Consider the following 11,284-nt stretch of genomic DNA (forward strand, 5'->3'; position numbering starts at 1 on the left):
CAGGACAGGGGTGGGGCCTCAAGGAAGGGGTAGAGTGGGGGCAGGGCCAAGGGCAGAGGGGAGGTCAAGCACCCAGATGAAAGAGGGGAAGTTGGTGCCTATGCCCAGGGTCGCGCAGAGATGTGACAGCAGCCAGCCACTTTTGGGAGCGATGTGAGGCCATAACATGCAGGCAGGCAGCCTGCCTGCCTGAGCGCTGCTGCACCACTGGCTGGGAGCCGCCTGTGGTAAGCGTCTCCCAGACAAAGCCTAATCTCACACCACCTCCTGCACCCCAGCCACCTGCCCCAGGTCAGAATACCCTCCTGCACCAAACATTCTCCCAGAAAGAAACTAATATAACAGCTGTTCTAAGGTAAGAAGTAGGCTATTTTGAATTAACAACTATATTCTACATGTTTTATGACACTCTGGGTCTGTGGCCAGGCAATCTGCCTCACTATACACACACCCCTCACCCCTCAAGTCCAGCTCACGGTGTTCGGGGCTGTCTCCTTGGTTCCCCCTCTAGGCAAAATAAAAATTCAGCATTGGCATTGATACCTTACCCTCCAGCAATATGCCTTTACAATCTGGGACTGGGCAGGTAAGGACAATGCCCCTCCCACACACATTAACAGACTTTAAACAAGTGGGAAAAGTATATAACCAGATACTCCTTCTCAAGTTTGTTCTAAATAACCTGTTAAAATGGCGAACAAAGTATATAATTATTCAAGAATTTAAATGTAGGAGATATCACAATAATAAAGAAATCAGATTGATACAGCAATTTTAGGTAAAAATTACTTTCTTGATTTCATATCTTACATGCACTGTAAGCAGATAATGTATTTTAGCTTATTAAAAATGCTTCTTTCCCACTCTAGAAATCAAGAAAAAAAGGCATTGAAGATTTGAGTGGGGGGGGCAGTTTTTGGACTCAAAACATTTTGAAAAGACATACAGAATTACAAACCAACTTCTAATAAGAAACTAACCATTCAGTCTCTCAATTTACAGTACATTCAGAATGATATTTTCAGAAACAGATAATTATATCACAAGCTTTCATCTTGTTCACAAATAAAAATGCTTTTTTATGCATCAGCTATTTAGAATTTTACTGACTGTGTATAGAGTTTTAAAGCTTTCACTTTGTTGGTCAGGTAATGCATGCCTGTCATTGTTAATACTCTGATCAACTGATCTATCATTTCAGCAGGAGTTAGTGCTTTATTTTCACTTTTCCAGCTCTCCAGTGCCTGGAGGATTTTCTCTTCCAATACAAGAGACCTAAACAGAAAAAATAAAAATGCTACTGAGAAGATGTTTGAGAAAGTCAAAGGCTTAAATAGATACATATGCTACATACAATATTTTAATAGTATATGTATTGTGACAAAAGTTCCTCCTCTACCTTGGTGGGTTCTGCACTTATTGGCAGATTTGTTCACCTCGGTGATTTTCCCCACAGTCTGGGTCAACTCCTCCTGTGTCTGATCAGGAGTTGGGAGGTTTGGGGGGAACCCAGGCCTGCTCTCTACTCTGGGTTCCAGTCCAGGGCCCTGTGGATTGCAGCTGTCTATAGTGCCTCCTGTAACAGCTGCATGACAGCTACAACTCCCTGGGCTACTTCCCCATGGCCTCCTCCAAACACCTTCTTTATCCTCACCACAGGACTTTCCTCCTGGTGTCTGATAACGCTTGTACTCCTTAGTGCTCCAGCAGCACACCCTCTCACTCTCAGCTCCTTGTGCCTCTTGCTCCCAGCTCCTCACATGCACTTCCTCTCCTCTGGATCCCTCTGGCCTGATTGGAGTGAGCTCCTATTTAAACCCAGGTGCCTTGATTAGCCTACCTTGATTGGCTGCAGGTGTCCTAATCAGCCTGTCTGCCTTAATTGGTTCTAGGTTCCTGATTACTCTAGTGCAGCCCCTGCTCTGGTCACTCAGGGAACAGAAAACTACTCATCCAGTGACTAGTATATTTGGCCTCTACCAGACTCCTGTACCCCACTGTCCTGGGTCTGTCACAGTATATAACATATTTGATTATATCACTATCACAATTGTTTATTACATGACATAAAAACAGTAACAGACACTAAATTATATTAAGAATAAGACTATTTTGTAAGCTTTTATTTGTAACTAACCTGTTATTTTCAAGAGATTTAATTTCAGCATTATTAAACTGCAGTTTCTGGCAGAAAAATTCAAAATTTTCAAAGGAAACGTTCCCAGAAATTATCTTAAATATCTTCTGCAAAATTTTCCCTGAATATAAACATATTACAAGTGTTATGCTTTATCAAATGAAACTAATATAACTTCTCTAACATTCATCATTTGTACAGTTATTAATCTTTTTTCAGTTGTGAATGCAGCTTATCCGTTACAAGACTCTGGTTATTGCAAAGACATGCAGCAGCGAGAGAGTGCAGGACTGAAAACTGGCAGGTTCTCGGTACGACACAGACAGACAGTATTGTGACTGTAGCAGGGACTGACAACTGACAGGGGGAGGAAAGGGAAAACACACACACCCAGCACTCAGATCAGGGCAGGTAGCTGAGATGTGTCTGATACAGCAAATGACCAGAGACTCACAGAACTAGGACATGGAATCATGTAGGGAGTTGAGAAAAAACAGGCGGGGTGCAAATTATTGGTACACTGGTGAAACTGTAGAACAAAACACACCAGTGAGATGAATGGGTAAGTTCATGCATCTCAATTGTTTCAGGCTGTATTTATGGCCATGAGGCTTTCTCACTGAGTTGGGAAAAAGCTACGGGGATGAATGAAGCAGTTCACACACCTAAACACATCTTTTATGTACTAATTCAAAGTGCTCTGAAATCCATATGTATCGTCAGATTAGCTTGAAAATAGGTGTGCCACTTCAGGGTGCATAGTAGTCTGAGATGCAATTTTTTGATCATTTTGTTAAAAGATTCCCAAGATACAGCCTCAGCAAAATTACTTGTTTTTAAAAATGATGGCTCACTATATGTCAAAAATATACAGTACATGCACAGGGATGAGGAAGGCAGAATAGGCAGATTTGGTACAGGCAGAGACCAACAATGCTGAGACCAGGATAAGTATCTTATCTTCACTACAGGGAGATCAATGCTGCTTCAGTCGGTGAGGCAGGGATCGATTTAGCGGGGCCAGTGAAGACCCACTAAATCAATGGCAGGGCGCTTTCTGGTTGACCCTGGTACTCCACCTCTCCGAGATGAGTAAGATATGTTGACTGGACAGCGTCTCCAATCAATGCAGCACAGTGAAGACAAGGGGTAAGTCAACCTAAACAACATTGACTCCAGCTATGTTATTCAAGTAGCTGGAGTGGCGTAACTTAGGTTGACCTACCTCAGTAGTGAAGACAAGCCCAAGATCAGCCATGCTTCATGCATAGCACAGACATGCAGGATTGACACCAACAGGGAAGGAGAACACGCCATTGAGATGAACTGGGCAGTTTATACTTCTGTAAGCCTCCTATAGTACCCAGGTGTGAGCATAAGGCTTTTGCAGCTCCCCTTTCTCCCTACTTAGGAGAAACAACTTTGGAACTCCCTATCATTCACTCCTGGAGACAAAGAGTCCATCCAGTGTGGGGTATGGACTTTGCGGACGGCTCTAAAGCTCTGGCTATTTCTCCCCATCCTTCTTGGTGATGTTTCCAGCTGATAGATACATTTATTAAAATTGGAGCTGGCCAAAAAGTGGGAATCTCTTCCCACTTCTGGGAAGAGGCAGAGAGGCTATGCCTTTTGAGCTGCTGAAGCTGGGAGGGAGGCTGCTGAAGCTGTGGTTAGGTCCTATGATGGTGTCCCATCCTAACCACATCAGCCACACCATCAGGGTCTCGTTCACCTGCACATCTACCAATGTGACATGTGCCAGCAATGCCCCTCTGCCATGTACATTGGCCAAACTGGACAATCTCCATGCAAAAGAATAAATGGACACAAATCCGACATCAGGAATCATAACATTCAAAAACCAGTAGGAGAACACTTCAGTCTCCCTGGACACTCAATAACAGACTTAAAAGTGGCAATTCTTCAACAAAAAAACTTTAAAAACAGACTCCAATGAGAAACTGCAGAACTGGAATTAATTTGCAAACTTGGTTTATAATCTCTCTTTTTTCTGTATATACCTTGTACTTCGTTTCATGGAAAAAATGAACTCCAAAATCAATCAGGTTAGCATGATATCTGTTTTGTCCTTTCTTCAACCCTGGTTAAAACAGTAAAGGCAAAGTCTGAACTGAAATACATACAATGCAGCTTCTATTAAAGCCCCGCTCTCCCGCCGGACTCAGCACGCCGCTCTCCCGGCCGCGAGGCGCGGCAAGCCCCGCAAGCCCCGCTCTCCCTGCCGGAGCTCAGCAAGCGCCGCTCTCCCGGCCGGAGCGCGGCAAACCCCGCAAGCGCGCTCTCCCGGCCGGAGCTCCAGCAAGCCCGCTCTCCCGGCCGGAGCGCCGCAACCGCCGCAAGCCCGCTCTCCGGGCGGAGCGCGGCAAACCGCGCAAGCGCCGCTCTCCCGGCCTGAGCTCGGGCAAGCCCCGCTCTCCCTCCTCTCCAGGCTCTAAGCCCAGAGCAGTGGAGTGCTAGCAGTGACGAGAGAGGCTGAAAAAGGAATGCTGGGATAAGTTAATACCCTGGGGCCAATAAAAATGCTGTGAGTGTCCACACCTGATGACCAGCGCTGCATCACCAGCGCTGGTCTCGCTACACCGGAGCAGACCCAAGTGTACAGCAGCGCTGCAACAGGGAGTTGCAGCGCGGCTGAGCGTAGTGTAGACACCTGCTAAGTTGCACGCTTAACCCTCACCAGCGCTGCAACTTGCAAGTGTAGACAAGGCCTTAGTAATAAGAAAACTGTATGCAAGACTCTAGGCCTGGTCTAACCTTGGGGAAGGATCGATTAAGATATGCAACTTCAACACAATAAGGCCTTGTCTACACTTGCAAGTTGCAGCGCTGGGTGAGGGGTTACAGCGCTGCAACTTAGCAGGTGTCTCACACTTAAAAGCTCAGCCAGCGCTGCAACTCCTGTTTGCAGCGCTGGCTGTACACCTGGGTCTGCTTCCGGTGTACGAGACCAGCGCTGGTGATGCAGCCTGGTCATTCAGGTGTGGACACCACCAGCGGTTTTATTGGCTCCAGTATTAGGACTTATCCCAGCATTCCTTTTCAGCCTCTCTCGTCACTGCTTAGCACTCCACTGCTCTGGGCTTAGAGCCTGGAGAGGAGGAGAGCGCGGGCTTGCCCGAGCTCAGGCCGGGAGAGCGGGGAGAGCAGGGTTTGCCGCGCTCGCCGGAGAGCGGGGCTTGCTGGAGCTCGGCCGGGAGAGCGGGGCTTGCGGGGTTGCCGCGCTCCGCCGGGAGAGCGGGCTTGCTGAAGGGGCTTTGCGTCCGGCGGCCGGAGAGCGGGGCTTGCGGGGTTGCCGCGCTCCGGCCGGGGAGAGCGGGCTTGTGGAGCTCGGCGGGAGAGCGTGGCTTGCGGGGCTGCCGCGCTCCGGCCGAGAGAGCGGGGCTTGCGGAGCTCCGGCGGAGAGCGGCGCTTGCGGGTTTGCCGCGCTCCGGCGGAGAGGCGCTTGCTGGAGTCCGGCAGGAGAGCGGGCTGGGGCTTGCCGCGCTCCCTGGAGAGCGGGGCTTGCTGGAAGCTCCGCCGGAGAGCGGGGCTTTAATAGAAGCTGCATGTTATGTATTTCAGTTCAGACTTTGGCCTTTACTGTTTTACACAGGGGTTGAGAAAAGGACAAAAAACATATATCATGCTACCTGATTGATTTTGGAGTTCATTTTTTTCATGAAACTGAAGTACAAGGTATATACAGAAAGAAGAGAGATTATAAACAAAGGACATATAGCAGTATGGGATAGCAGGGCTGTAATTTAGTTTCTTTGTGATGCTAGTTATAAAACACTACCTGCATGTGGTGTTTTTGACATCAGTAGAAAATCTGGATAGAATTATAGCTTGAATCAATCTGGGAATAGATGCAGAAATCTGTAAATCAGACAGAAACAACCTAAGAGTCTCATTTCAGGAGGGCTTCTTTCCTTAATAATAAAATGGTTAGTGTTCAAAATCATGTTTTATCAGACTCCCACCACATACACCTAGTGCACATAATACTAAATTATACACCATTGAGTGGATCAGCTCCTGACTCCTCCATCTTATGAAAGAGAACAAACTCAGTAATTGATGGAAAAAAAGAAGAAAATAATTATTTGAAACAAACAAAATGGGCTAAAAGTTTGTTAAAATGTAATAATAAAAAAAGTGCATACAGCATCCCACTGCATCCAAAGAACTGCCCTAGAAACAAGGAGGAATAATCACCGTACCCCTTCCTGTTTATGTACTGTATTTTTAATAAGATTTCTTTTTTTTTATTCACTGTTTATATTACAGAAACTGTAACATGTACTACAAGTAAAAAGGAACTGCAAATCAATGAAACCCTGCAGGTAACTGCTGGGAGCAATGCTCTTAACTGCAGTGGAAGGCACCCAACATTACTGTTGGCTTTCAGCCTCAAAGTGCTCCTTAAGGCATCCTTATCCTGAAGCACTGTGCTGGCCTTCTAGTCGCCCTGCTCTCTCGGCTGTTCAAATTCAGCCTCCAGGCGTTGAACCTCGGAGGTCATTCGTCAATGGAGTTCACCCTTCCTTCAAATATTATGGAGGATACAGCACGCGGTTATAATCGCTGGATGCTGCTTCCCCCACGTCCAGCTTCCGTAGAGACTTCTCCATCTCCCCTAAACGGCCAAAAGCATGCTCCACGGTCATTCTGCACGGCTCAGCCTGTAGTTGAACCGGTCCTTGCTCATGTCAAGCTTCCCTGTATACGGTTTCATGAGCCAAGGCATTAACGGGTAAGCGGGGTCTCCAAGGATCACAGTGGGCATTCGACGTCCCCACTGTGATCTTACGGTCTGGAAAAAAGTCCCTGCCTGGCAGCTTCCTGAACAGGCCACTGTTCCGAAAGATGCGTGCATCATGCACCTTTCCAGGCCATCCTGTGTAAATGTCAGTGAAACGCCACGGTGATCCACAAGCGCCTGGAGAACCATTGAGAAATACCCCTTCCGATTAATGTACTCGGATGTCAGGTGGGGTGGTGCCAGAATAGGATATGCGTCCCATCTATTGCCCTCCACAGTTAGGAAACCCATTTGCAAGCAATGCCACAAGTTCTGCCACATTCCCGCAATCACTTCGTCTGAACAGGATGCGATTAATGGCCCTGCAACTTGCATCACCATATTCCAACGGTTGACTTCCCACTCCAAACTGGTTTGCGACCGATCGGTAGCTGTCTGGAGTTGCCAGCTTCCAGACTGCAAAGCACCCGTTCTCCACTGACAGGGCAACTCTCAGTCTCGTGTCTTGCGCTGCAGGTGGGGGCGAGCTCAGCACACATCCTATGAAAGTGCTTTTCGCATCCTAAAAGTTCTGCAGCCATGCTCGTCATCCCGACTTGCAGGACGATGTGACTCCACCACTCAGTACTTGTTTCCGAGCCCAAGGCGGCGTTCCACGCTGCAGAGCGTCCATTACTGCGACAAGCAATTTAGTGTCAGCCGCGTCAGCCGCATCTATTTCATCATCTGAGCTCTCACTGTCACTTTGGAGCATAAGGAATAGATCAGCTGCATACGGATGTGCTGGCAACATCATCAGCAACATCCTAAGCAGCTCGGGCTCCATTTCTACTGAAATCACGCGGCAGAATCACAATGGCACCAAAACGGCTGAAAAAGGGAAGCGATGCACCACGGGTCGTTGGAACAGGAAGCGGAATAACCCGCACCCTTCCGTCCCCTTCCCACACCCCAGCAGCAAATTGACGAGGTGCTTCTGTGGATAGCGCCCACAATGCACACATCACAACAGCGCTGCAACTGGTGCAAGTGTGGACACACATGCAGCGCTGGTCGCTGTCAGTGTGGACACACTGCAGCGCTGGCCATACAGCTGTACGACCACAGCTGTAACTGCCAGCGCTGCAAAACGTAAGTGTAGACAAAGCCAAAGTAACAAAACATGGTTAAAGAGGAGTTAGTCTGCTTAGCTGTGTCTAGTATCCTTCCAAAGGAGAAGTTGACAGTCAAACCAGAAACCTAGATCCACCAGAAACCTAGAAACGAAAACATAGAAAAACAGGAATGCAGAGTTAGCATCATTATGCCCCTTTCCCCACTAACTCTGACTCTTGAAGATAGCAATAGGCACTAGGAATGAAGTAGTACCTCACCCTTCCCAACACTACCTGCCATTTCTCTGCCCCACCCCTACAACTCCAATCCAAACACCTGTTCACACTCTCCCACAGGGCCTTCTGTTCTCTGTGCAACACCATTGGTCCAGGAGCAGTGTGGCAGGTTAACAGATATCATCCTGGATAAGAAGACTAAGTGAAGGGTATGGCAATGTGATCCCCATATAGGATAACTTGGGGCAGGATCAGAGAAGTTTAAATGCTTAAAACTTCTTTAGCGTTTCCCCAGCAAGTCTCCTTCTTCACCTTACTTGGTTAACCACCCAATATATTAGAGAGTGGCATGACACAATTTCTGCCTGTGTTAAGATTTCTAGTGTAGGAATCATACTTAACTCTGCATTTCCTGATTTTTGATGTATGTGTTTTATTTGGTTGAATATATTTCCGGATCTCACAGCTTTCTGGCTGGTAATTTCAATACTGTGGAAAGGTACTAGCAGATCTAGTAGCCTTACCTCCACTTCAACAAAGTTTTGATAGTGGGTTCCATTGCTTTTGACGGTTTCAGAGTGTAGCCATGTTAGTCTGTATCAGCAAAAACAATGAAGAGTCCTTCTGGCACCTTGGAGACTAACAAATTATTTGGGCATAAGCTTTCATGTGCTAAACCCACTTCATCAGATGCATGGAGTGGAATACAGAGGCAGATATAAATACACAGCACATGAAAAGATGGAGGTTGCCTTACCAAGTTGAGGGGGTCAGTGCTAACGAGCTAATTCAGTTAAGTGGAAGTGGGCTATTCTTAACAGTTGACACAAAGGGTGATATCAAGGAAGAAAAATCACTTTTCAGTGCTAATGAGGCCAATGTATCAAGGTGGCTCATTTCAAACGTTGCAAAAAGGTGGTGAGTATTAGCAGGGGAGATTAGTTTTTGTAATGACCCGTCTACTCCAGTCTCTTAACTCAGCCTAATTTATTGTCAAAGTTTGCAAATTAATTCCAGTTCTCAGTTTCTCATTGGAGTCTGGTTTTTAAAGTTTTTTTGTTGAAGAATTGCCACTTTTAAGTCTGTTATTGAGTGTCCAGGAGACTGAAGTTTTCTCTACTGGTTTTTGAATGTTGTAATCTTGATGTCAGATTTGTGTCATTTATCTTTGCATGGAGATTGTCCAGTTTGGCCAATGTACTGGCAGAGGGGCATTGCTGGCACATGTCACATTGGAGATGTGGCAGTGAACGAGACCCTGATGGTGTGGCTGATGTTTAGATGGGACACCATTATAGACCTAACCACGCTTCAGCAGCCTCCTCCCAGCTTCAGCAGCTCAAAAGGCTAGCCTCTCTGCTCTTCCAGAAGTGGGAAGAGATTCCCACTTTTTGGCCAGCTCCATTTTAATAAATGTATCTATCAGCTGGAAACTCACCAGAAGGATGGGGAAATAGCCAGAGCTTTAGAAGCCGTCCGCAAATCCATACCCCACACTGGATGACTCTTTGTCTCCAGGTGTGATGATAGGGGTTCCAAAGTTGTTCTCCTAAGTAGGGAGAAAGGGAGCTGCAAAAGCCTTATGCTCACACCTGGTTTACTATAGGAGGCTTACAGAAGTATAACTGCCCAGTTCATTCAATGGGCGTGTTCTCTTCCCTGTTGGTTTCAATCCTGCATGTCTGTGCTATGCATGAAGCATGGCTGATCTTGGGTCTGTCTTCACTACTGAGGTAGTCAACCTAAGTTACGCCCTCCAGCTACTTGAATAACATAGCTGAGTCAATGTTGTTTAGGTTGACTTACCCTTGTCTTCACTGTGCTGCATTGATTGAGAGCGCCTGTCCAGTCAACATATCTTACTCATCTCGGAGAGGTGGAGTACCAGGGTCAACCAGAAAGCGCCCTGCCATTGATTTAGTTGGTCTTCACTGGCCCGCTAAATCGATCCCTGCCTCACCGACTGAGCAGCATTGATCTCCCTGTAGTGAAATAAGATACTTATCCTGGTCTCAGCATTGTTGGTCTCTGCCTGTACCAAATCTGCCTATTCTGCCTTCTCATCCGTGCATGTACTGTATATTTTGACATTAGTGAGCCATCATTTTTAAAACAAGTAATTTGCTGAGGCTGTATTTGGGAATCTTTTAAAAAATGATCAAAAATTGCATTCTCAGACTACTATGCACCCTGAAGTGGCACACCTATTTTCAAGCTAATCTGACGATACATATGGATTTCAGAGCACTTTGAATTAGTACATAAAAGATGTGTTTAGGTGTGTGAACTGCTTCATTCATCCCCGTAGCTTTTCCCAACTCAGTGAGAAAGCTCATGGCCATAAATACAGCCTGAAACAATGAGAGCATGAACTTACCATTCATCTCACTGGTGTTTTGTTCTACAGTTTTCACAGTGTACCATAATTTGCACCCCGCTGTTTTTTCTCAACTCCCTACATGATTCCATGTCCTAGTTCTGTGAGTCTCTGGTCATTTGCTGTATCAGACACATCTCAGGCTACCTGCCCTGATCTGAGGTGTGTGTGTGTGTTTTCCCTTTCCTCCCCCTGTCAGTTGTCAGTCCTGCTACAGTCACAATACTGTCTGTCTGTGTCGTACCGAGAACTGCCAGTTTTCAGTCCTGCACTTCTCGCTGCTGCATGTCTTTGCAATAACCAGAGTTGTAACGTAAGCTGCATTCACAACTGAAAAAAGATTAATAACTGTACAAATGATGAGATGTTAGAGAATTATATTAGTTTCATTTGAATAAAGCATAACACTTGTATATTGTTTATATTCAGGGAAATTTTGCAGAAGATATTAAGATAATTTCTGGGAACGTTTCCTTTTGAAAATTTTGAATTTTTCTGCCAGAAACTGCATTAATAATGCTGAATAAATCTCTTGAAATAACTTGTTGTTACAAATAAAAGCTACAAATGTCTTATTTCTTAATATAATTTAGTGTCTGTTACTGTTTTTATGTCATGTAATAAACAATTGTGATAGTGATATAATCAAATATTTATATATCTCTCTCTGGTGT

The 11,284-nt window shown here is 45.9% G+C and overlaps 1 protein-coding gene across 2 annotated transcripts in view; it reads right to left on the reverse strand.

Annotated features, from left to right (window-relative positions):
* Positions 1–950: 950 nt before the first annotated feature.
* The window catches only part of LRRD1 (leucine rich repeats and death domain containing 1), a 29,582-nt gene continuing 19,248 nt past the window's right edge, over positions 951–11,284 (reverse strand). Inside the window, exons 4-5 of one of the 2 annotated variants that reach the window (XM_032798103.2) lie at positions 2,138–2,258; positions 951–1,275 (exon numbers count right to left, since the gene is read on the reverse strand). In XM_032798103.2, coding sequence (XP_032653994.1) covers positions 1,095–1,275; positions 2,138–2,258 — 302 coding nt within the window. In that variant the 3' untranslated portion in view covers positions 951–1,094. The remainder of the gene's footprint in view (positions 1,276–2,137; positions 2,259–11,284) is intronic. The other variant, XR_012655208.1, reaches the window with a different exon arrangement.

The sequence above is a fragment of the Chelonoidis abingdonii genome, chromosome 2 (assembly GCF_003597395.2).
Source record: "Chelonoidis abingdonii isolate Lonesome George chromosome 2, CheloAbing_2.0, whole genome shotgun sequence".
Classification (NCBI taxonomy): domain Eukaryota; kingdom Metazoa; phylum Chordata; order Testudines; family Testudinidae; genus Chelonoidis; species Chelonoidis abingdonii.